The 27,976-nt window shown below is 40.5% G+C and overlaps 2 protein-coding genes across 2 annotated transcripts in view; one reads left to right on the top strand and one right to left on the bottom strand.

The window, feature by feature from the left end:
* Positions 1–44: 44 nt before the first annotated feature.
* Positions 45–20,970, bottom strand: LOC126822625 (transient receptor potential cation channel subfamily V member 6). The gene is made up of 16 exons (XM_050551610.2): positions 20,835–20,970; positions 15,319–15,602; positions 14,400–14,525; positions 13,400–13,559; positions 12,494–12,652; positions 11,436–11,590; positions 10,118–10,255; positions 9,667–9,748; positions 9,342–9,457; positions 8,682–8,798; positions 6,277–6,387; positions 5,316–5,467; positions 4,113–4,222; positions 2,357–2,502; positions 1,684–1,845; positions 45–317 (listed from the first exon to the last, which is right to left on the bottom strand). The coding sequence occupies exons 2-16, from the start codon at positions 15,541–15,543 to the stop codon at positions 165–167; spliced, it is 2,112 nt and encodes a 703-aa protein (XP_050407567.1). The 5' UTR covers positions 15,544–15,602; positions 20,835–20,970; the 3' UTR covers positions 45–164.
* A 3,623-nt stretch (positions 20,971–24,593) lies between these two features.
* The window catches only part of LOC126822634 (checkpoint protein HUS1), a 29,344-nt gene continuing 25,961 nt past the window's right edge, over positions 24,594–27,976 (top strand). The window contains exons 1-2 of the mRNA XM_050551626.1: positions 24,594–24,733; positions 25,712–25,839. Of these exons, the coding sequence (XP_050407583.1) occupies positions 24,682–24,733; positions 25,712–25,839 (180 nt within the window). The 5' untranslated portion in view covers positions 24,594–24,681. The remainder of the gene's footprint in view (positions 24,734–25,711; positions 25,840–27,976) is intronic.

Genomic DNA, 27,976 nt, shown 5'->3' with positions numbered 1-27,976 from the left:
TCTCCACAAATCCCACCCCCTTCTCCGCGCATCCCACCCCCTTCTCCACAAATCCCTTTTCATTCTAATTTGATTGATATCAGTTGCCAATAACGCCTGCTTCTTTTGCGAATAAAGTACCCCCACCCCTACCACACACCACACCAAGCTCGGTTAACAGTGTGCTAAAGCCTTGTGTCCCACCATAAATCTTCGATGGCATCTTGTCCAGATCGTATGACCACTAATGAACCACGCCCATCAGAATACTTGACTCTGTTCGCCAATAACTGACGTCTGCGAATACTGCTTTCTAATACGATAATAATCTTAGCTCTCTGAAACAAATTACACAGTCGCATTATGATAAAGTTAATAAATATAAAATCGGGATTAACGTCCTATTTTGGGGAATGCTCACTAGTTTGCGGGTTCATTGGTCCATTGATATTTATTGTTAAGGTCAGGTTTGGGTTAGGGTTAGGGTTCATTGGTCCATCGATATTTATTGTTAAGGTCAGGGTTGGATAAGGGTTAGGGTTCATTAGTCCGCCGATATCTATTATTAGGGTTAGGGTTGGGTTAGGGTTAGGGTTAGGTTTATTGATACCCATATTTATAGTATTTCTTATAGCTGCGGACTACTGCACCCGCGGATTAGTGAACTGCTACAACTTGGCTAATGACGAAGGACAGTTGTCATGCAGTATGCTAGGGGGTAAATTGTGCCTGGAAAGCGTTCTAACGGTTCTTTTAGTACCATCCGGAACGTCCCGAATTGACAGAATTGCAATCAAGTGATACGGAATTCAGTCCTGTCACAGTTCTGTCAGTCCCGACAGCTGAGGTGGTGTGAGTAGAATCGTGACGTATTTTAAGTAACAAATATGTTTCAGCTGTCATGATTGGTTGATATATTTTTTTTTATGCAGTCGGCACATGCGTTGTACTCCGAAATTCTCCTTTTCACTCGAGGTAATATAATTCCGGAACTTTCAATCGTTTATCCCCAATGATCCGTACACCAGTGGACCAAATGAACTGAAATGTTCTGCTCCGAACTGGGCTAATGAAGACGGACCAGTGGACCATGGTAGACACCTTTACGTCCGCGAAAATATTTGTGGATCGCTGTTATTTATCTCTTCGACGAGTAGACACCCCCAAACAACTGGCAAGAATAAAGGGGATCGATCAACATTTTCGTCTTCAAATAGTAGGCGGAGGGACGTTTGTTTACTAATTAGACATGCTCATTTGGTTTAAAGTATATATGATGGCTAAAATGGCTTAAATCTTAAATGTAGATATTTACCCAAACCAATCAGCACCTATCTGCACTTTTGCATATGTATACCCCAATTCAATTTCAATATGACTTGAATGAAAGGGTGGCTGTAACGGGTGTCGATTTCATGCCTGTATTTGACCAGGGTCATTCAACAACCACCCTCTCTCTCTTTCTCTCTCTCTCTCTTTCTCTCTCTCTCTCTCTCTGAATGAGACCATATGTTTGTCTAGAAATGGCCTAGTGGACCTCTCTCTCTCTCTCTAAATGAGACCATATGTTTGTCTAGAAATGGCCTAGTGGGCCTCTCTCTCTCTCTCTCTAAATGAGACCATATGTTTGTCCGGAAATGGCCTAGTGGGCCTAGTGGACCCCCCCCCTCTCTCTCTCTCTCTCTCTCTCTAAACGAGACTGACCTGTTTTCTCCATTCTTTCTCTGCCTTAACTCTGATATTATGATATGTATTACCCATCATAGCAATCAACATATTTAACAGTAATATCGGCACTAATGTTATAAATGCTGTAAATATCAACTTGGTTATTTCAGGGCTTCGAGCTTCATTAAATGTTTCATACTGAAAGAATAAAAACATATCCCCACATATGGATTAATACGAGACATATCTAAAACAGCTCCTTTTCAAAACATCACAAATCCATTTCGGAATGTCCATAAAGACAGGCGGTTCATGACAGAGAGACAGGGAGAAATGGGGTTTAACGTCCACTCGACACAAACTAGGTCATTTCGGGACTAACATATGGTTTAATTTTATTTCAATAATTCGCTTGCGCGTAGGGGTCTTTAGCAGTGAGAGGAAACCGGGGGACTCGGAGAAAACCCACGAGGTGGGACAGGCGACTCTACTCCTTGTCACGTACAACCGGGGATTCGAAACCACGCTAGATTCCCCGATTGTACGTGACACGTTCACAAATCAACGATGCGATCGAATTAATAAGCCAGAAAACGTTCTATATTCTACCTTGAATTCCCCAAAAGTCATCTGAAACAAAGCATATACAGTGCGACACATTCACAAATCAACGATACAATCAATAAACCAGAAAACGTGCATATTCTACCTGGAATTCTCCAAACGACATCTGAATCAAAGTCAGTATGGTCTCATTCCACGTAGAAAATCTTTCTATAGCGAATTCTTTATTGTCTGTGAAGTTCGTTGGGTTGATTGACTGGTCCTCAATATCACGAAACAGCAGAGATAATCCTGAAACAGAACAAGATTTAAAACAGGGCCATCAATTTGATTCACAGAATTACTGATCGTCTTATTTTACAGAGAGCAGCATTGGTCGATGGAATTTTCAATTCTTTATATATACTGAACTAAAAGGGCGATCATTTTTGGCCTAATATTTTATTCGAGAGCCAACCTGCACAATACAGATTGAGAGGGTTTAACGTCCACTTGAGACAAACTAGGTACTTTAAGGACTAATATATGATTCAATTTATTTCATTAATTCTCTTGCTCGTAGGGATCTGTAGCATCGGAAGGAAATCAGGAGAGCAAGCCACCTTACTCCCTGTCAAATACAAGCGGGGAATCGAAACCGCGTAACTTGGCTCAATGCAGACCATGCGATCTAACTTGCAATATTCTCCTTAACAAGATGAAACAAGGCAAGAACAATAAGAGGAATTTCTTCGACCAAACCGGGATCAAATGTTGTAAGTGAGTTAGTGCCAGCTATACTCATTGATCCACCGTGGCCCCCTTCGAACCCACCCCTTGTTCAAATCGAGTGGTTACAATACTTCTACAATTATTATACCGGGGTGAAAACAAAGGAGAGAGGTGTCACGTGTTACTTGAACCACCGTGGCCCCACTTCAACGATAAATATACAATCATTATACCTGGATGAAGACAAAGGAGTGAGTTAACTTGTGTTTAATGGACGATTTTATTGGTGCACCCGCCCATTTTTCAAATTCGAGCCCATGCCCCGCCCACTTGTTAGTGAGCCACCCACCCTTGTTAGCGAGCCACCGTGTGTCTAACCCGTGTCCCCCACCCTTGTTAGCGAGCCACCGTGTGTCTAACCCGTGCCGCCCAAGCTCGTTAATGAGTGAGTGACCGGGTGTCTAACCCGTGCCGCCCTACCCTTGTTAGCGAACCACCGTGTGTCTAACCCGTGTCCCCCACCCTTGTTAGCGAGCCACCGTGTGTCTAACCCGTGTCCCCCACCCTTGTTAGCGAGCCACCGTGTGTCTAACCCGTGTCCCCCACCCTTGTTAGCGAGCCACCGTGTGTCTAACCCGTTAATGAGTGAGTGGCCGTGTCTCTAATGTTTTGTTTAAATAGAACATAATCAATATAATACCCAGACTTATGGAAGATTAATTTGGGTTTTTCTTGCAAACTAAATAAGTTGCCTCGTTAAATAAAGTTATTATTAGTATTATTGTCCTTGTGTGACCCATCTTCCTGACGCAGGGGTTAGATGGCCGAATGGTTAGTGTGTGAGCGTTGCATCATAAGGTTTGTCATTGAGTCAAGTGGCGTGGTTTCGAATCCCCGGTTGTACGTGACAAGGAGTGGTGTCGCCTGCCCAACCTCGTGTGTCGTATATTTCAATAATTCGCTTGCGCGTAGGGGTCTTTAGCAGTGGGAGGAAACCGGAGGACCCGGAGAAAACCCACGAGGTTGGACAGGCGACCCTACTCCTTGCCACGTACAACCGGGGATTCGAAACCACGCCAGTCGACTCAATGGCAGACTTTATGATACAGCACGCGCACGCTAACCATTCAGCCATCCACCCCCCCCCCCCCCCATTTGGATAACGAAAAACAATATAATAAATATAATACCTAGACCAAATCCGATACAGAAGAAGAAGTAAACGATAGCAAATCGGAACATATCCCTCGTCAACATCTTATAAACCATAACAACAAACGGTCCAGTTATTGCCAATGCTCTGAAATAATTTCAACATTTTTCAATCAAGGACGGGGGTTTATGAATAATAAAAACAAACGGTCCAGTTATTGTTGATCCTCTGAAATAATATCAACATATTTCCATCAACAAAGGGAATGTAACGAGGATTAACGCCCTATTGTTTTAATGAAGATGGCACCAAAATACCCAATAAATTAAGATAATCCCCCGACCTCTCCACCGGGTTAAACGGGCGCTTAAATCTTCAATGTACCGCTAATCGTTATATTTACAACCACTTGATGCTGCTCTTGGAAGTGAGGTGCAGGGATTTTCGAATAGGTGGGTACGGAAAACAACCAGAGCTTGGATATGGCTACCCTCCAATGGTTCTCGAAGCTTGCATATGGCTACCCTCCAATGACTCACGAAGCTTGCATATGGCTACCCTCTAATTTCTCACGAAGCTTGGATATGGCTACCCTCAAATGACTCACGAAGTTTGGATATGGCTAGTTTCAAATGACTCAATCAGCTTGGATATGGCTAGCTTCGAATGACCCAAGGAGCTTGGATATGGCTAGCTTCGAATGACCCAAGGAGCTTGCACATGGTTAGTTTCTAATGACCCATGGAGCTTGCACATGGTTAGCCTCGAATGGCTCACGGAACATACACATGGTTAGCCTCGAAGGGCTCACGGAACATACACATGGCTAGGTTCGAATGGCTCACGGAGCTTGGATATGGTTACATTCGAAAATGTCTGAAAATTCTTAGATATTAAAATCACATAATGAAAATTAAAATTCTTGTGTAGTACGGTCCTCCTGCACTTACTATTAGAAACTATAATGATAATTAAAAATTGGGCCTGACAAGGACAGCTGTCTAGTCCTTCGGATGAGACGAAAAACCGAGGTCCCGTGTATACATTGGAATGCATGTAAAAGATCCCTTGGCAGTTGGAATTCGATATAAGAGTAGGCGATAGTGCCGCTGCCCGGGCAAAATTTCCCTCATAGCACACTGTATGGCGTATGCCCGTCTTCATTAGCCCAGTATAGGAGCAGAACAGTAGGATGTTAAACCCCATTTCATTTCATTTCATTTTAATTAAAAATTCTTACCTTGCAAAGAAGAGAAGAATACAGAATGCCCCTGGTACAGCGATGATGAGTAATATTTCTTCAGCATCTACTGATCTGGTAAATCTCAGTGGTATACAAATTAATATCAGAACACAAGACAGGGTATAGATTGTATTGTCTGGAGCATATTTCTAATAAGATACAAAACCAAAACAAATATTGTTTTATAGTATTATGCAAACTCAACAAAATTTAAAATTATGCAAGCTTAACAGAATTTAAAATTATGCAAACTAAAAATTTAGAATTAGGCCAACTGAAAATTTAGAATCATGCAAACTCAACAATATTAAGAATTATGCAAACTCAATAAAATTAAGAATTATGCAAACTCAATAAAATTAAGAATTATGCAAACTAAAAATTTAGAATTATGCAAACTAAAAGCCATGAATTAGGTTAACACGTAATCATTCTAAGATTCTGTTTAGTGTGTAAGCCATCTTAAAGCAGATTCTAGGGAGAAATCATTTCTGTCTGATATGAATAAGAATGACTAGTGACAGTCAAGACGAGTTTCCTCTTAATCATCCAGCAACACAGAGCAAATTTTAATAAGAAAATATTCCTGTCTGATAGGAATGGGTGTAACACTCAAGTTTCCTATTAATCCTCCAGCAACACTATTGAACATCTAAACATTGTGTAGAACCATCATCCAGCAACACTACTCAACATCTAACCAACTTATAGTGGTGTAAAGCGGCGATTATAATGTAGTTGAAATTACTCATCCGATTAGAATATAAACACTTCCTGTTTCAGATTTAGGGACCCACGAGGATGGACAGGCGATCTCAATCCTTGTCACGAACAAGCAGGGAATCGAACCCACGCCACTTGACCTAATGGCAGACCTTATGATCAAACGAACCATTCGCCAATGCAGGATAAAATGGAGGACTGCAAACACTGTGAATATTTGGTAAACTATACTTACACAATTTCTGAAATAGAAACGTAATCCTAACTCCTTTACAACTTTGGCTTCTTCCATCACCAGATTAAATACACACCCTAAACACATGAAGCACTCTGCTATAACACGAATCTGTTTTATGAAACAATATATATACAGTTATTACAGTATAGAGTGATTACAGTATAGCGTGGTAACAGTGTAGAGTGACTGCAGTATAGAGTGGTTAAAGTATAGATTGAATGCAGTATAGAGTGATTACAATATAGAGTGGATACATTGTAGAGTATAACAGTATATAGTGATTACAGTTTAGAGTGGTTACATTCTAGAGTGATTACAGTATAGAGTGATTACGGTATATAATGAACACAATATACAGTGGTAAAGAGTGGTTAATTATAGAGTGATTACAGTCTAGAGGTATTATGGCATATAATGATTACGGTATAGAATAAACACAATACAGAGTGGTTAGTATAGAGTGATTACAGTACAGAGCGGTAACAGCATAACGTGATTACAGTACAGAGTGGTAATAGTATAGAGTGGCTACAGTATGGAGTGGTAATAGTATAGAGTGGCTTCAGTATGGAGTGGTAACAGTACTGAGAGGTTACAGAATACAGGTAATGTACGTTGCAATGACAACAATTGACTGGGTTATCCCCAGTACATACCTATAACATTACAGTATACAGATGACACAGTATACGAAATGAAATGGGGTTTAACGCCCAACTTCTCTACTCCGACTGGGATAATGAAGACGGGAATTATTACGGTAAGCATCATAAATCTTTTACAGTATATACGGTTTACATAGTTGATATTAAAGCTGAACTCCGATTACAAAACTACAGAAATAATTAAATAAAAAAAGGTAATACCCTAAACGACCGCCATACTTGTTTTCAATTTGTAGAACAACAATGGCGATCGCTTTATGCAAACAAACAGTTAATTATTTCTGTAGTTTTGTAATCGGAGTTCAGCTTTAAATCTTGTTTACACTTTTAAACATATGACCTATTCACGTCTTTATACAAGTTATGAAGGCCGGTTTAAAAATAGACCGGTTTACTGATAAAATAAAGCGGGAGGCTGCGTGACTTCAGGTTTGATTTATTACTATGCATAAAATGACACGAGAACCTAAGGGGCATCGTTGATGTAAATATGATAGGAGCGAGCCGGTAAAATAATAACTGTCGTCAACTTTAGAAATATCATATTCTTTAAAGGGACAATAACACTCTTGCTGGCTTGAAAGCTCCAGAAAATAAATAATATCTCTAAGTACTAGATGTTTAAGTGTCCTACCTGTTGTGTAAATTATCCATTACATCCTATTTTACTTGTCCAGAGGGTTCAAAAATATTTTGAAATCAACGTTTCATTTGAAAAGGTTTACGTTAGACGTTTCAAACCATTATGTTGAATTTTTCAAAATTTTTAAATAAGGTGTGTTAAGATGAAATTTATATCATCAATTAATTGAAATATTCTAAAATAGTACAATTTGTTGACCAGAATAAAGATTGGGACATGTTATTAAGTTACAACAAGAGTGGTATTGAGCCTATAACAGACTTCCACAAAAAATATATTATGCATTCTGAATAATATTTACGATGGCCAATAAAAAGAAAAGGACGCAAATTGCGATCACATTCTTGATAATATGAAATGAAATACGGTTTAAGGTCCTACTGTTCTGCTCCGACTGGGTTAATGAAGACGGACATACGCCATGAGGGGAATTTAGTCCGGAAAGCGGCAGTACGGCCTACTCTAATATCGAATTCCAACTGTCATGCCCTCGGTCCTACAACACTGACAAGGGGGAACCACGCCGGAAAATCTGGATGAACTTTCTCGGTCAATGTAGGGATCGAATACCCGACCTCCAGACTAGCACACGGTGAACCCCATCGAGGGTGACCCTTCCGCCGAGGGTGATCCTTCCACCGAGGGTGATATCGTAGAAAAGTTGTTTTATTTTATTAGGCTTAGTGCATGCACATACAAATGTCTTTCCAGTGGGAGGAAACCTGATGGCCCTGGGTATATAAGGGGTTGAGAAGGCGCCCCTATCTCCAAGCCCCTAAAACCACGACAGTAAGCCAGAGTTGATCACCTAACTAGAGCTTATTATCACTGCGCTTGGTCTTCGTTTTACTCTCGAAAAATTCGGGGGTTACGCTTTTCGAAAAATAAAAACAACTTCCGCCAATGCCAGTCCGATCAACATTGCTGTTTTCTTGGATAATTGTGGCTCGATTTTTGATATGACATCACAACGCCAAGATGGCGACGATGACGCCATGTCCGGTTTCTGGCCCATAGTAAACGCGGAGCGTGGCCCAAAGAAGAAGAAGAATATATCGGGGCGTTTCTTGGTACAAAATGAGGATTTATCTTACCACATTGGTTAATTCTGAGAAATTCAGTAGATTACCATGATTAGGTCGTGTATAAACAGCTACAGTTATTGTTAACAGATGTGTCACAGATATACCCATTCTCCACCAGAACCGTGTCTACAATATAATACACACATGTATCATCGTTATACTCATTCCTAAACAGCTAGTCTCTATAACATAATACAGACATATATCACAGTTTTTCTCATTCTCACACAGTCTCTACAATATAATGCAGCGAGACATGGAGTTCAACATTCACAAACTGGGTCATTTCGGGACTAACATATGATACAATTATATTTCAATAAACCTATAAGATTAGAAAGACGAACGATTTAATAAAGGCATGTATCATAGCTATACACATCTAATTGAAGTCTCTACATGTCTTTAAGACAATTATATGTCCTGGCTATGCTCATTCTCTACAATATAATGAACATCGAGTAGTCAAGATACAGTTATCCATCGGCCTGTACACAACGGGATGTCACCAAGGGCGTGTAGTCACAGAAACATGTCGGTCTGTGCATAAGGGAGCGTCACCAAGGGGATGTCAGTAACCTAAGCAACTGACTAATTCTACATGGACAAACTCATCTTTATGGATAGAACAAATATGAGAAAGTTAAAATAAATTATATCATATTATACCTTGGCATAGGTTTTCCATTTCTCTCTCAATAACTGGGACATCACTGGGCCTTCCAACATCTCGGCGTGTTCATCTGTTTCTCCGTCTAATATAGTCATCAATGCCGACTCCCAATCTGGAAACCGTATAATTTAGACATGACTTTGCTTAATTATCTATTAATAGTCCTTAATGACTTTACCATAATTAGTCATTAATGTAATTGACGCTAGAGCTATTCTTGCTTCTCTACTATAATTATTCATTAATGTAATTGACGCTAGAGCTATTCTTGATGGCTCTACTATAGTTATTCATTAATAGACTCTAGGGTGCTAAACTTACCAGTTTCACCTTTAGGACCAATAGAGTCCAGAGCGTCTAATGGATACTGTGAACAGATGATGTTACCAAACTTCCACTTTTGCTGTCACAATGTAAACAAAAATATCAATCATTCGTTAGTCAAACTCGAAAAAGCAAAATGGGTTATTGTTTTCTAACAACCTACTGCCTTATTTTTTTTAAAAACATTTTGAGTTAAAAAAGCCTTTAAATATCTTGTAGTGTCTACTCTCTCCTCTGGCATCTTCGTGTGATTCAGCATCTACACAGATTAAGCCTTTGCTAGTGCTACTCTATCCACCAGCATTATCATTTGGTCCAGCAGATGAACAGATCGGCCAGCCTGTCCAGCCTCTGTTACTCTGTTATGGAAGTGTTGCAGTTCCCTCTCTCGTTTCCAAGTTTTTTTTAAAATGGTAGTAAAACATACATAAATATATTGTTTACTTACCGTACTACTTATCTCCAACATTTCCTGGAATATTTCAGGTCGGCCTAATTTACTGGCAAGTGTTAAAGGGGTTAACCCAGCTTTGTTTTTAGATTCAACGGCGTTTTGAAAATTCTTAACAGCATGTCTGTAGATTTTCTACAAATAGAAAAAGAGACTAGAAAATGAGGTTTACCGTCCACTTAACACAAACTAAGTAAGTATATATTAACATAGTTGATTCACCTGCATTAGACTTTCAACTTACTAGGTGGACAGTGATGCAACAAATGAAATGGGGTTTAACGTCCTACTGTTCTGCCCCAACTGCATGCGACTTTGAACATACTAGGTAGCCAGTGACGCAACAAATTAAATGGGGTGATGCAGACAGGCATTCGCTACACAGTGTGTTATGAAGGAAATTTCACTCGGGCGCTACGACCCAGTCTTATTTCTAATTTCAACTGCCAAGCCATCTTTTTACGTGCACACTAATGTGTACACGGGACTGCGCTTTTTCTTCCCGTCCCAACGACTATACGTTGCTCCTTGAAAAGCCATCTGTCCTACACCACGGACAAGTAGGAAACACTCCGGAAAGTCCCGATTAACTTTCTCGACCAACAAGGGACTCGCATGTAGCGAGCCAACGTCTTACTTACCAAGCCACGGTGGCTCTCATGTATCCATGCAAGTAATGAACGATTTAAAACGCATTAAAGATCCAATATGCAAGATTAAGATAAAGAAATGAAATAAAATGGGACTTAACATCCTACCGTTGTGATCCGACTGAACTAATGAAGCGGTTTAGAAAAAGAGTTGCTAGTTCTTGCTAGTTCAAAAATGGATAATGAAAAAAGAATATATTGAAAATTACATTCAAATACTTCATATTGCAGTTTTCAAGAGGTTCCCCTAGAGTTGAATGGGGCATTGGGTCTTTAAGTAGATTCATTATACAGTTATAACAGTTCCAGTCCATTAGGGGACATGGTGGTCGATTAATAACTCTCTCTCTTTCTCTCTCTCTCTCTCTCTCTTTCTCTCTCGGCCTGCTGTCTGCCCCCTGTCTGCCCCCCCCCCATATATCCCTGTCTCTCGCTCTCTCTTTGTCTCCCCTATCTGTCTATTTGTCACTGTCTCTATCTGCCTCTCTCTCACTCCCTCTCTCTCTCTCTATATATATATATATATAATGTACGGAGGCACATACACAACTATAGAAACACTCTTAAACCAGTTAATCTTGCGCCTAACAAGGGGAATAACTCTTACATCAAACAAGGGGAATAACTCTTACATCAAACAAGGGGAATAATGATTATCTACCTACCGATTGGTTATGTATAACAGCCATATGTAAAACTGTATTACCAAAGTCATCTTTATTATAAGGGTCGGCACCATGCTCTATTAAATAGTCATAAATATCTGTATGCTGAAAACACGCAGCAAACGACAGGGGATATTCTCCATAGTAGGCATAACCTGAAAATAAACAAACCTCCAATCGGACAGGTGAAGATGGACATTCGCCATACAAAACTATTCAAGGGTTCTTGGTTTTATCGTCCAATCCGAAAGACAAAACATTATGCCCTAAAAGGGCCTCCGACCTGCATCACTGATAAGGGGAATGTAGGACGTTAAATCTCATTTTATTTCATTTTCTTCTTTACACGTGCACGCTAACGTGTACACGCGGGACCACGGTTTTCGTCCCATCTTAACGATCAGACACTGTGCGAATGACGATGGTAATTTTAAACATAACTTTAGCATCGTGTGTTTTCAGATATACTCTGTTCAACCACAGATACACATCTCTTTCCGTTCATCTAGCTGTAAATAATCTGATTCATCCAAACAGGTGTATATTTTATAACAACATGTTTAGTACTAATAAAGGTTTGACACTGTAGTTTCCGAGAAAGTTGAGTTCATAAACAGCTGATTCCAGTGAGAGGTCCAGTTGTCATCATGTACCGTTGATTCCGCCAAGAGGCCAGGAATAGCAAGAATACAAACAAGAAGGACAAGAACAAGAAGAGCGAGATGAACAAGAGCAAGAAAACGAACAAGACGAATAGGAACAACAAGAACAACAAGAACAACAAGAACAAGAACATAATAGTAAGAAGACGAACGAGAAGAACAAGAAGACGAACAAGACCAAGATGAACCTGAACAAGAAGACGAACAAGAACAAAACGAACCAGGACAAGAAAACGAACAAGACGAACAAGAACAAGAACAAGAACAAGAAAACGAACAAGAACAAGAACAAGACGAACAAGAAGACGAACAATAACAAGGGAAGAAGAGATGAGAGCATGAGTGGGGATTAGATCCAACATGGGAGTATAAACAAATATTTAATTTTTTGAATACCTTCATAGTTTGTCTGTTTTCTGTCTTTGCCCTGCTTCACATCTTCTGGTTGAAAGAACTGACCGGTGGCTCTCTGATTGACATCAGCACCATTCTCCACCAACAGCTGTACAGCTTCTAGATTACCTTTAGCTATAGCTAGATGTAAACCACCCTCACCTATAATTACACAGCAAAATCTTTCATAAATATAACACAGCAATATCCTAATCACTCTACAGTAACACAACATAAAATAACACTATAGTATTATTCATTCTAGAATAATACCCCGATACTCTTCGTGTAGGTCTGTTTGACTAACGATTTACTCACCCCGATACTCTTCGTGTAGGTATATTTGACTAACGATTTACTCACCCCGATATTCTTCGTGTTAATCTATTTGACTAACAGTTTGCTCAACCCAATACTTTTCGTGTTAGTCTATCTAAAGGAGTTGGCTAACGGTTTGATGTTTTAAGGTGTCTACCCAATCCATTACTTCTCATGTAGGCCTATTTAGTTTATTTTGTTAACTAACACCGGTACTGTTCGTATAGGCCTATTTAGGGGAGTTGGCTGTGTTAACTAACACCGGTACTGTTCGTAAAGACCTATGTAGGGGAGTTGGCTGTGTTAACTAACACCGGTACAGGTTATATAGGCCTATTTAGGGGAGTTGGCTGTGTTAACTAACACCGGTACTGTTCATATAGGCCTATTTAGGGGAGTTGGCTGTGTTAACTAACACCGGTACTGTTCATATAGGCCTATTTAGGGGAGTTAGCTGTGTTAACTAACACCGGTACTGTTCGTGTAGGCCTATTTAGGGGAGTTAGCTGTGTTAACTAACACCGGTACTGTTCGTGTAGGCCTATTTAGGGGAGTTGGCGAACGGTTTGATGTTTTAACGTGTGTACTCACCACGGTACTCGTCACCAGTGTATACATCATTAGCCATAGACGGGTGGACTTCCAGGAATATTCTAGCAATTTCCAGGTGTTCGGGTGTACCTTTCAGGAAACACAGGTGAAAAGATGTTTCACCGACGCCTCCACGTTTATTTTCCTTCCAACATTGTGGCTGACGAATGAAATAAATACTATTAGAGAAACAAATAGAAACAGAAATAAAATTAAATAGGGCCAATGAACACGGGAACACACCATACAGAGCTCTACGATGGGAATTTTTCCCGGATAGCGGTGATTCTGTCCACACATACAATGGACCTTGGGTTTGCTTCCCATCCGACCAACTAGTCTCTGTTCTTTGCCAGATAATTAGGAAAGAGGATGATTATAATTATTTCTTTGTGTGACCCTTGAAAGTTTTCATATGTCGATTAAACATACATTATGACGTCACATTAATAATGATGTCATAGTATTAATCATACATTATGCAAGAGCTAAATCTGTCTATTGCAGGTCTTTCTTTAGGCCTGAAATGATATCTAAATTATTAATTAGACATTAATTAACCTATCCAAACCATAATCAACTCTCGATGCAATCGCTAGCCTGCGATATTTACTGGATTATAATACGATCTGCTTCTCAACGCTCTCTGATGATTAAATCAAAATCAAAAAATGGATAATCGAGACTATGTTTTTTTATCGTAATGATGATCGAGGCTAGGCCCAAAATTCAATCGCTAAATTCTCGGTTCACAGTGGATCAATTTGACTGCAATTTTCAGCAAATTCCCCTTACATTATCTAGTTTTTAATTATTATAGTGAGAACTGTCAGCTCTTTATCTAATATTTCATAATGTATGCGATGAGTGAATGCGATGAATGACCGATGAATGAATGCAATAAATACGGTTTACCGTCCTACTGTTCTGTACCAGACGTGCTAATGAAAGTAATGAAAATGGTTATATCACTACACTTAAATTGAAAGTAGACTTTTACCTTTATTTGGTTTGCTGTGACTTCAACGTTGAACTTCCTTGAGCGCGATAATGCTGATACTGATCTCTGGATAGCTGTCGATATAACCCGGAATCTACCGAGTTCTCTCTGTTCTTCAATCTGTTCCTAAACAAATATTATTGAGAGAAAACAGTTTAACGTCCTTCTGTTCTGCTCCGACTGAGCTAATGAAAGAGAGAAATGGGCCGGGTTTAACGTTTACTCGACTAAAACTAGGTCATTTCGAGACTAACACATGGTTCAATTTTATTTCAATAATTTGCTTGCGCGTAAAGGTCTTTAGCAGTGGCAGGAAACCGGAGGACTCGGAGAACCCCCACGAGGTTGGACAGGCGACCCTACTCCTTGGCACGTACAACTAAGTTGACTAAATGACGGACCTTATGATTGAACGCGAACGCGCTAACCATTCGGCCATCCAACACCCCTCGTATGGGTAAGAGAATGAAGATAAGCCTTTTTTTTGGGGGGGGGGGGGGTGAATGGTTAGCGTGCGCGCGCTGTTTCATAATGTCTGTCATTGAGTCGACTGGCGTGGTTTCGAATTCCCTGTTGTATGTGACAAGGATTAGGGCCGCCTGTCCAACCTCGTGGGTTTTTTCCGGATCCCCCGGTTTCCTCCCACTCCTAAAGACCCCTACGCGCAAGCGAATTATTGAAATTAAATTAAACCTTATGTTAGTCCCGAAATGCCCTAGTTTGTGTCGAGTTGATGTTAAACCCCATCTCTCTCTCCCCCCCCCCCCCCTCTCTCTCTCTCAACGCTAGTTGACTCAATGACAGACATTATGATACAGCGCGCACGTGCTAACCATTCGGCCATCCCCCCCCCCCCCCCCCGCGTTTCATGACAGATCTTTGTTGTTAAATAGAGGCAGTGTTTAATGAGTGTACGTACTATACACATTTCGTCTTGGCCTGTAATATATTTCGATGTTATTTCATCTGCGATCATATCTCTAACTTTCTTCCGTCCATTCTCATCTCGCAACAGATCCAGCAATATCCCCGTGCCATCTAAATTGACATAGGAATACACCGGATTGGATAGAGTTTCTCTATTTTGTATTTTCCATGTATGGCAATCTTTATTACGACTAAACAAATCCGCTATGTTCCCCATGACCTGTCGTTTGTTGTTAATATCAAGAAGTGGTGTAGTAGATCTTCTTTTTTTAAAACCTATATAAAAAAAAATATTTGATTAAAATACAAAACGCATAACAGAATGTTTCCTTTTTTAAAATACAAAACACATAACAGAATTTTCCCTTTAACGACATAATTTAGAGTGAGTGGTGGGGTGTACAAAACCGTAATCCTCCCCCACGTATCAAGAGAGAGAGAGAGAGAGAGAGAGAGAGAGAGAGAGAGAAATGGGGTTTAACGTCCACTCGACACAAACTAGGTCATTTCGGGACGAACAGATGGTTTTTAATTTTATTTCAATAATTCGCCTGTGCGTAGGGGTCTTTAGCAGTGGGAGGAAACCAGAGGACCCGGAGAAAACCCACGAGGTTGGACAGGCGACCCTACTCCTTGTCACATACAACCGGGGATTCGACCCCCACGTATCAAATGTTCCTGTTATCAATAAGGAAATGAAATGGGGTTTAACGTCCTATGATTCTGTTCCGACCGGGCTAATTGAAGACGGACGCCATGTTGTGTGTCATTTGAGAAATTTTGCCTGTAAAGCGGCGCTGCGGCCTACTCTTATTTCGAATCCCAAATGTCAAGGGCTCTTTTACGTGCACGCAAATTTGAAGAACTAGATGTTGTCCGTTGCCAGGCCCTCCGTGCATCAATGATAAGTGGAAACCACGCCGGAATATCCCGATGAACATTTTCGGCCAACACCGGGTTCGAACACGGGACCTATAGATTAGTGATTTAACGTCTTGTTGGAAGTGGTTCTTTAGTGAACACTTTGTTTGAAATGTTCCTAGATTTATGTTAGACATCAACATCTTGGTGGAGTTGTTTTTAACACTTTGTTTGAAATGTTCCTAGAAGTGTCAGAAATAAACACTTCAGAGGAAGTGTACGGGTATGTTCTGTTTACATAATTCGCGATCCCTTCGTTCGTTCGTTTCTGGAGTTTAACGTCCACTTCCACCTAAGGTGATATCGTAGACAAAGCGATCCCTTGTGGTCAGTCACCTTTCTATACACATGGTCAGTCATAACGCCATGACGTACTTCTATACACTGGTCAATCATAACGTCATACACATGGTCAGGCATAACGCCATAAGCTAACGCCCTCTGGTGTAATAATGTTGATAATTCATTATATTTTTCTGGAACATTTTCATTTCAAGATTTTAACTTCAAGACTTTTTGAAACGTAGAAAATATTTTCATGAGTTAAAATTCCAGATTTTTTTTAAGATACTTTCAGAAACCAATGAATTGATTTCTTTGTCGTGTAAAATTAAGAAATTATTTTTTAATTTTAATATTTAATGATATATAAAAGTTACCGATAAAACGCCGAAAATGAAACATAAAGTCAATTTTTTGTTTAAAATGTTGATTTTGTGCATGAAATGTTGACATAAGAATGTAGAAACAAGAATCATTAGTTTAGAATGTTGCGTTCGTGTCTAAAATGTTCAAACTGGAATGTAAAAACAAGAATCATGAATATTGTCCCATTTGGTCTTCCATAGTATAATGTCATGACACACTTCTATACACGTGGTCAATCATAACGTCATGACATACTTCTACACACACATTGTACTAATTAAATTACAAATCACTGGCAATCTGATTAAAGGAGCTAAATCGCTAATATTTGGGACCTAGAAACTGACCCACATGGGTCGAAACGCATATAATAATGTAATCTGATTGTATATAAACTGATTTACATTCAATTGTTTCCTTTTTGACTCTAATTTCAAATCAGTTATGTCCAGCGAAATACGGCATACGTGTCTCAACCCTATAGCAATTTCTAGCGTCTGGTTATTCCAGTCTATTAAGCAGGCTCTCCAGTTGAATATGTCTAGCCTCGTTCTTTCTGGTCACTTGTTGCAAATGACACTAAAACACAATATGGTACACGATTCGTGTACCAATGGTAAAATGTTTATTTTGTCTTAAATATTGGATATCAGAAGCCTGCCTTTTCCTGGTAAGATCACAACATCAATTTTGATTTGAATTGACAAATAATTCGTATTTTCAACGTGTAAGACTTTGGATGATATTGAGTTAGAGACTTACCTACTTTAAATAACTGCAGTATCATCGTAACGCATGTGTACACTGGGCAGTTCGGAGTCCCACTCTAACGACTAGAGTGTCCGCAGTTTAAAAAACCCTAATCAATCATGGGTATACTGGGCAGTCCGAGGCCCCACGCCAACGACTAGAGTGTCCGTAGTTTAAAAAACCCTAATCAATCATGAACGATCAAGGAAAAACTGATGACTGGGGAATACTTGTCAGCGATATCACCCTCAATGGAAGAGGACTTTATAACCTCAGTAATAGTAGTAGTAGTAGTACCCTTTCCTATGTACACGCTTTCGTGGCGTTTCCGCACGCGTTTCCGCCGGTTACATACAAACGGCGCCGTTACATTTGTATTAGACCGACTTTTCGAAGGCGACAACGCGTGCGGACCCGCAGTGAAAACGAGTATGTACATAGAAAACGCGTACATGGAAAACGCGCCTAAATGGATCTTCTAATCTCAACATGTTTCACGGTGTAACTTACTACTATACAATCATACTAGTAAATACATAAACAATTACACAAGACAAACCCACGGACACAGACATTAAAAACAATAAATAAATATAAGGCGTTTTTGTGAGTCGATTAGATTAGGTTTTGATTTGCTAGTACGATTTGGTATGATTTCGATTTGATTAGCTATGGTCCACAAATGTGAAATTTGATAATTACGATTTGGTAAGATGGCTGCCACCACGGACACCGATCAGAAAAAAAATTGTCTCTGCTAACATGACGAGGGGGGCGTGTGTTTCACGTGTAGTCCAAGTTACCTACAGATTACAGTGACACTGCTGGCACCCAGAGGGCCTAAAATTGCTTAGAGCCAGAGGTGATCTAACATTCTTGTGGACTATAAAGTTAACATTAAAGGAGCTAAATCGCTAACATTTGGGACCTAGAAATTGACAAAAGTGGGTCGCAATGCATATAATACTGTAATATGAATGTATATAAACTGATTTACATTCAATGGTTTCCGTTTTTACTCCAATTTCAAATCCGTTATGTTCGGCGAAATAAGCCAGCAGTCTCAAGCGAGTGCAAATTTCTAGCGTCTGGTTATTCCAGTTTACATACGCCGTTTGATTTGGTGCAATGTGTCTAGCCTCGTCCCTCGAGTCTCTTGATACAACTAGGGCTGAAGCGCATTATGGTACACGATTAGTGTACCAATGGTAAAATGTTTATTTTGTCTTAAATATTGGATATCAAAAGCCCATCTTTTCCCGTTAAGATCACAACATGAATGTTGATATAATTTGACAAATAAATCGTGTTTTCAATGTTGAAGATTTTGGATGATATTGAGTTAGAGACTTAGCTACTTTAAACACATCAAATGCGTTTTAAAAAAACATTTTTTATGGAGAAAAACAACAATAAGCATTAAAAATTACTTACGATGTCGAACATTCCGCCATTTTGAAAACGTCAAATCTAATCGCCTAAACACCTCCTGGGACGATTAGGTCGATTTGCCTAATCAGTTGAGTTAAATCGTCTCACAAATGTAACGATTAGCATAATCAACTTGGTTCACAAATGCGTATAATAGCTAATCGGTCTAATCTAATCGGTTCACAAAAACGCCTATAAACAATTACGCAAGACAAACCCACGGACACAGACATTACAAACAATACACAAATATAAACAATTACGCAAGACAAATGAAATTAAATGAAATGAAATGGGGTTTAACGTCCTACTGTTCTGCTCCTATACTGGGCTAATAGGGGCATACGCCATACAGTGTGCTATGAGGGAAATTTTGTCCGGACAGCGGCGCTACGGCCTACTCTTATATGGAATTCCAACTGCCAAGGGATCTTTTACGTGCATTCCAATGTATACACGGGACCTCGGTTTTTCGCCTCATCCGAAGGACTAGACAACTGTCCTTGTCAGGACGCAAGACAAACCCACGGACACAGACATTACAAACAATAAACAACATATATATATATATATGTATATCAGATAAGGTTAATGGGTCGTGTGAACAGTCGTAAGCGTCGAGTGTGTTGTGTATATCAAGTGAATGGATGCTGTAGCTTCCTGTGCGTTGTAAAGTACGGGTCATGTAGTGACAGATTATCATTCATATCTGTATAGGTTATTTGATAGCAATATATATATAATAATATACAGCTTTATGGATAACATTCACTAGATTTATTAACTGAGAGAGAGAGAGAGAGAGATAGAGAGAGAGAGAGAGGGATGGGGTTTAACGTCCACTCGACACAAACTAGTTCATTTCGAGTCTAACATATGGTTTAATTTTATTTCCATAATGCGCTTGCGCGTAGGGATCTTTAGCAGTGCGAGGAAACCTGGAGGACCTGGAAAAAACCCACGAGGTTGGACAGGCGACCCTACAACCGGGGAATCGAAACCACGCCAGTTGACTCAATGACAGGCTTTATGATACAGCGCACGCGTGCTAACCATTCAGCCATCCACCTCCCCCCTCCCCATCGATATGGGTATATAACCTTTAAAGGCATTTAGTGATAACATTATATAATAACAGACAACTTTATGGATTACATTCAGTGTAGTTTAATGGTCGAAATGAAATGAAATGGGCTTTAAGTTTAACGTCCTATACTGTTTAGTCCCGAACTTGGCTAAAGAAGACGGACATATGCCATACAGTGTGCTATGAGGGAAATTTTGTCCGGATAGCCGCACTACGGCCTACTCTTATATCGAATTCCAACTTCCAAGGGATATTTTACGTGCACACCAATGTGTACACGGAACCCCGGTTTTTCGCCCCATCCGAACGACTAGAAAGATGTCCTTGTCAGGCCTTCTGTTCTGCATCACTGACAAGGGGGAACCACGCCTGAAAATCTGGATGAACTTTCTCGGCCAATGCAGGGGTCGAACACCCGTTCTCCAGACTAGCGAGCCAGCGTCTTACCCACTTAGCCACCGTGATCCCCCAATACATGTTGTCTATAAAGCTATTTGTTATTATGCACATGTAAGTCTCTCACCGTTATCAAGCGTTGTAGTTATCAAACCTAGTGAATAATCTCCGTTATCAAGCGTTGTAGTTATCAAACCTAGTGAATAATCTCAATAAAGCTATTCTATCTGTTATCATATAAGTCATAGAAGAATAAAAGTAATATCAAGTCTTACCTGAATAGCATCATAATCAACACCTGTAATACGTGATGTTTTATAATTAACACCTGTAATATGTGGTGTTGGTAAGAACCAAGCAAGCACTGTAAAGAAAATTAACCGAGCTTGACATCTCTGTCTAATATGTCGTTATGTACAAACCCGGATTTAGATTAGGTGGACTATACGCATCATGTATAGTACAGTAGTTGTATATAGATAATATATAGACGATTTGCCAACTGCACGTTATAGTTTAAATACAAGGTCTAAAGCGTTTCCGATTGCCATGCCCAGTTTTAAAATAGCGGAGAGTGGATGGCGGAGATAATAGGGGAGGGGGCGGGGGTTTCGGGGCCCCTTATAAGTGCACGATTCCACTTTTATATACTTTTTTTCAATATGGGAGGAAACCGGAGGATCCGGAGAAAACCCATGAGGTTGGACAGGCGACCCTACTCCTTGTCATGTACAACCGGGAATTCGAAACCACGCCAGTTGACTCAATGAAAGGCCTTATGATACAGCGCGCACGTGCTAACCATTCAGCCATCCAACCCCCTTCTTTATAAAGAAATATTAATTCGTTGTTTCGTTTAAACGAATAAATTATTTCGTTAAATCGAATTGATCGATTCACAATCTAACACGTCGTCGACTTATGAATTCAATGCTTCACACACCCAATTTGAAAATAAAGTACGTTACAGGGACGTAACTAGCTCAGAGCAACGAGAGGTGGGGGTGTTCTCTGGGGGTGTTCTCTGAGGGTGCTGTAAAATTGACGGACAATCACAGGCTTGGTGGAGAAGGGGGGGGGGGGCTCGAAACTTTTCAAGCCTCGATCTTTATCGTTTCCTCATTAACCCCAATCCTTCTCACCAATTTATTAAGAAAAAGAACTGATTTAAACTATATCATCATTCTTGTTCACAAGGGTTTCAAAATAGGGGGCGGAGTAGCACGGGAACGGAAGGTTTCGGAAATCAAAAAATAAACACAGTTCATCACTTTATGTCACCAGTGCTTCACATCTAGGTTTTCGGCAAAGATGGCGCATCGCTGAAAAATCGATAGGGCTCGTCCTCTAATGACACCAATGCCTCACAACCGATACAAACTGTAGCCTTTATCGCGTTAACAATTTGCTGACGGATTGAAGGAACAGGCGGATCGATGGACCCACGGGCTGACGACGTGCAATCACTGTTCATAATCATTAATCATAACAGAGTATTTAACACTGGAAATATTACTCGCACTTCTACTACTGACTTGAGATTTACGAACGGCTGACCAGGCTGAGGATTGTCTTTTCACAGAACCGCCATCGGAATTTTCACCTTGGCTTCCCTAATCATATCAGCTTGTTTTCGACAATGTTTCACTCGTTATGTTGGTCTATGCATGTTTATAATTACGTGAAATACATCTAATGTCAATTGCGAAATCAATGAAAATTTTTTAAAAATATGAAATTACTTACGGGATTCTTTCGCACAACAAATGTAAACAAACCTCACGTGTGTAAAAGGACGAAACATCATGTCAACCCTTTGCCAGAGTATGGAAAGCTTTTAAGGACAAACGCGTAGATGAAGAAGAGTGCAATTTATTTACATAAAAATAAAGGCAAGCATTTTTGACACCACCTGATAATTATCAAAAAAGTTTTACTTTATTATTTTGTGGCCTGGATTTTTGGCTGGCCCTAAGGCACGTGTCTTATTTTCCTTATGATTAATCCAGCACTGGGCCTGTCATGTGAATAAATGTCTAAACAATAAATTATATAGCATTTGAGACCAAAAGAAAGGCCTACAATAGGCAGCTTTCGGGCCTACGTAATGGGGTTAAACGTCCTACTGTTCTGCTCCGACTGGGCTAATGAAGCCGGGCATATGCCATACAGTGTGCTATGAGAGAAAATTTGCAAGGACAGGGCACTACTGCTTACCCGTTTATCGAATTCTAAGTGCCAAGGGATCTTTCACGTGTTCGACCATGTGTACACGGGACCTCGGTCTTTCGTCCAATCCAAACGACTATAATACGCTATAGGCTCTCTGTCCTGCACCACTGTCCATTGACAAGTGGGAACCACGCTGTAAAATCCCAATGAACTTTCTCGGCCAATTCAGGGATCGAACACGTGACCTCCAGATTAGCTTAAGCCAACGTCTTAACACTAATATTATAGCAGCCGTGGCTAAGTAACTTTGGGGGTCCGGAATCGATAAAGATTTTGTCCTAGAAAGTTCTCCAGTCTGGCTTCTCTTTGTAAATGGTACGGGGCGGGTTGCCTGAGAGAGAACGGTATCTAGTCGTTCGAATGGGACGAAAACTGAAGTCCCGTGTACACATTAACACACACATAAATGAATCCTTGCTAGTGGCAATTCTAAGAACATTAGTTAAGAGAGAGAGAGAGATGGGGTTTAACGTCCACTCGACTCAAACTAGGTCATTTCGGGACTAACATATGGTTTAATTTTATTTCAATAATTCGCGTATGAGAGAGAGAGAGAGAAAAAAAAAAGGGAGAGAGAGAGAGAGAGAGAGAAATGGGGTTTAACGTCCACTCGACTCAAACTAGGTCATTTCGGGACTAACGTATGGTTTAATTTTATTTCAATAATTCGCGTAGGGGTCTTTAGCAGTGGGAGGAAACCGGAGGATCCGGAGAAAACCCACGAGGCTGGACAGGCGACCCTACTCCTTGTCACGTACAACCGGGGATTCGAAACCACGCCAGCTGACTCAATGACAGGTCTTATGATACAGCACGCACGTGCTAACCATTCGGCCATATCATTTCTCTCTCTGGCACTTGCCCCCGGTGTTGACGGCGGCCCGTAGCCAGAGGGGAGCAATGCCCCCGAAAAATGTTTTGTCCCACCGAAAAAAAAATTTTCCGACCATACCTCTAAAATACCCACTGTAGACTGTGCCGGGTGTGCCCCCCCCCCACCCTCCCCCATCCTAAAAACTTAACTGGCCCTCCGAAGCTAGCAAGCTGGCTACGGGCCTGGTTGACGGAGAAAGCTTCCATCGATTTTGCAGCACGGTTTCCCAATGTCAGTCCAGTGTAGGATGCGGCACTGATCGCCTCGCCAGAAACAGTGTCTAGTCCATCGGATTGTACAGAAAAAAACGAGTGGGGTTTAACGTCCACTCGACACAAACTCAAACTATGTTTTTTTTCGAACTAAGATCTGGTTCAATTTTATTTCAATAATTCGCAAGCGCGTGTGCCCCGTACAGTGGGGAATTGAAAACACTCTACTTGACTAAATTGTTATATAGGCCTACCATTCGGACATTCAACCCCGTTGACAGTTGGAATTCGATATAGGCCTATAAGAGTAGGTTGGAACGCAATTTCCCCCATAGCACATTGTGGGGGTTGGATGGCGGAATGGTTAGCATGTGCGCGATGTATCATCAGGTCTGTCATTGAGTCAACTGGCGTGGTTTCGAATCCCCGGTTGTACGTGACAAGGAGTAGGGTTGCCTCCGGTTTCCACCCACTCTAAAGACCCCTACGCAAGCGAATTATTGAAATAAAATTAAACCACATGTAAGTCCCGAAAGGACCTAGTCTGTGTCGCATGGACGTTAAACCCCATTTCCCTCTCTCTCTCTCTCTCTCTCTTAGCACATTGTATGGCGTAAGGTCAGTCGGTGCAGAAAACCCCAATTTCATTTAATATCATTTCTTCGTTTCGTTTAAAGGGTGGGCGAAGAATTTGAGTTCTATAATAAACGATCACGTGACTCTCAAAATGGCGCGTACATTTCAAAGCAAAAACACGAGACTGTGTCGTCTTCTTCCTTGATTGTTTGTATTCTGTATTACAAGATGAAGTTTAGAGGGAAATTAGTTGATGTAGGGTGCATCCAACATTTTACAAGTAAGTTGGCACTCTCATAACTAATTATATGATGACTGCTGCAAACAAGTTGACTTAAAATTCCTCGCAGTTGGACTTGTCTAATAATGCAGTCATCACGACATCACAGAAAACTTTTCTGCATTGGGGCATAATGACAATGATGTTTACATTTCGATTCCATTTTTAAAGCAAATCCCTTCATCTCTCTCAATTGACAATAAAGGCCAGAAGATATGGCTACTTAACAAATTATTGTGCATGAGTAATTACTCAATTATACAAATCTACCTGCCCGTTAAGCCAGGTGTAGTGTTGGCATGTTGGTCACTAAAACATCGACTGTATGTTGGGGGTTACTGGGCGACCCTTCCACTCATCTCGGCATCAAGCAGTGATTGCTTACTTTGAAGTAAAGATGTCCGTCAAAGTATTAACAGAAAAGTATTATTGCCAATTGATGTCTGGCGTAGGAATAACACGAAGTGCATCATTGGAAATGAAATGGGCTTTCACTTCCTTCTGTTCTGCTCCGCTCCTCTATTGGGCTATAAATAAAGACGGGCACATGCGACGAAATGTGCCATGAGGGAAATTTTGGCTTACTCATATCAAATTCCAAATGCCAAGGGATCTTTTACATGCCCTCCAGTCCAATGTATGCATGGGACCTCATTTTTTTGTCCCATCCGAACACCTAGACAACTGTCCTAGTCAGGCCCTCTGTCCTCCACCACTTACAAGGGGAAGCCATGCTGGAAAATCTCCAACTTTCTCAGGTAACTGCAGGAGCGAACCCGCGACCTCCAGGCTAGCGAAGCAGTGTCTTACCCACTTAGCCACCGTGGCTCCCTATGCATCAATTGCTTTTATGACCAGTTGGAAATGTAAACAGTCAAACGTATTTAAGACGATAGACTACTTTTATCGCTTCCTGCAATAGGGGACATGCCCGATTTTTAAAGCGAAAACTAAAATTGAATGTTTGTATATTTACAGGAATTGTAGGAACTGTATCGAAGATGATAAAATCCTGTGTTTTAAGAATCACTGTAGATAAGTTATATTTTATTCTGACAGAGCAGGCTGTTAGTGGCGGTGTTCAAATCTGGTGTGAATTACCACAGGTTGGTATCCCCATGATTTTCCGGCGTGGTTTCCCCCTTGTCAGTGATGCAGGACGGAGGGCCTGACAAGGACAGCTGTCTAGTCGTTCGGATGGGACGAAAAACCGAGGTCCCGTGTACAAATTGGCGTACACATAAATGATCCCTTGGCAATTGGAATTCGATATACATGTAAGAGTAGGCCGTAGCGCCTCTGCCCGGGCAAAATTTCCCTCATAGCACACTGTACATGTATGGCGTATGCCCGTCTTCATTAGCCCAGTTTAGGAGCGAAACAGTAGGACGTTAAACCCCATTTCATTTCATTTGTATCCCCACTTTCTCACTATTGACATTTGTGGGGGTTGAGTGGCTGAATGGTCAATCTGATTCAAATACAGATCTATATTTCGTTTCATTTTTTTTATACTTTCGATGGTCTACACTACATGACATTAAGATCTGACTGGTTGTAACGATATGTCGCGTCAAAGGTCATACGAGCGGATTTTGACCCTATGTTACTAGTGGGTTACCCACTGTTCCGTGCAAAACATGCCTAAAGCTCGCCGTAACAGGCCGTTTCATTGGCTAATTCCTCACACCATTCAGAACACGTCAATGATAACAACTCTTCCAAATCCTAGTGTACATGTAGTAAAGACAAGTAAAACGAAATTTTGAAGTATAAAAATGAAATACGAAATAGGATTTGTGTTTTAATCAGATTGGGTTGAATGGTCGATCATAAGAGCTGTCATTACGTCAAGTGGCGTGGTTTCTTTTCCCAAGGGGGGGTGGATGGCCGAATGGTTAGCACGTGCACGCTGTATCATAAAGCCTGTCATTGAGTCAACTGGCCTGGTTTCGAATCCCCAGTTGTACGTGACAAGGAGTAGGGTCGCTTGTCCAACCTCATGGGTTTTCTCCGGGTCCTCCGGTTTCTTCCCACTCCTACATGTAAGGACCCCTACGTGCAAGCGAATTATTGAAATAAAATTAAACCATATGTTGGTCCCGAAATGACCACCTTGAGTGTTATCTCCGATGTTCTCGGGTTTCCTACATGCCGCCAGTTATTGTCCCGCACCTTTCGAAGAAAGCAGGGGACTATTAAAATGGGGTCCGTCGTCTGTCTGTCTGTCACACTTTTTGGGACACAATAACTCTTTTCTAATTGAGCTAGAATGTTCAAACTTGGTGTATGTGTTTATTAGGTCAATGCCTTGATGGAGTTCGGAGATGAGCATTTTCCGCTTAGGGTAAGCAGAGATAAGCAATTTGATTGGTTGATGCTTTGGGACACGATAACTTTAGTTCTAATTAAGTGAGAGTGATGAAACTTGGTGTATAGTTTCATTACATCAATACTTTGACTAAGTTCAAAAATGAACTTTTTCTGCTCAGGGTAAGCAGAGCGAAAAGCAATTTGATTGGTCGAGACTTTGGACCACAATAACTCTTAATTCTAATTGAGTTAGAATGATCACACTTCGCATAAATGTCTATTAGGTGAATGCCTTGATGGAGTTCGAAGATGAGAATTTTCTGCTTAGGGTAAGCAGAGATAAGCAATTTGATTGGTTGATGCTTTGGGACACAATTACTTTAGTTCTAATAAAGAGAAAGTTATGAAACTTGGTGTATAGCTTTATTACATCAATACCTTGACTAAGTTCGATAAGGAACATTTTCTGTTGAGGGTAAGCAGAGCGATAAGCAATTTGATTGGTCGAGACTTTGGAACACAATAACTCTCCTTCTAATTGAGGTAGAATGTTCAAAATTGGTGTAGGCTTTCATTAGGTGAATGCCTTGACGGAGCTCGATGATGAACATTGTCTGCTTACGGTAAGCATAGATAAAAAATCTGATTGGTTGATGCTTTGGGGGACGATAACTTTGGTTATAATGAAGTGAGAGCAATGAAACTTCGAATATACATGTAGATTTATTATATCACTACCTTGACAAAGTTCGATGGTGGGTATTTTCTGCTTAGGCTAAGGAGCAATAAGCAATTTGATTGGTCAAGACTTTTGAACATAACAACCCTGCTTTTAATTAAAGTAGAATGTTTAAACTTGATGTAGATGTTCATTAGGTGAATGTCTTGACTGAGTTCAATGATTAACATTTCGAGCTGAAGCTAAGCAGA

The sequence above is a fragment of the Patella vulgata genome, chromosome 5 (assembly GCF_932274485.2).
Source record: "Patella vulgata chromosome 5, xgPatVulg1.2, whole genome shotgun sequence".
NCBI classification, from domain to species: Eukaryota; Metazoa; Mollusca; class Gastropoda; family Patellidae; genus Patella; species Patella vulgata.
Note: the sequence above shows the minus strand (reverse complement) of the source record. Positions and strands in the feature narration are given on the sequence as shown.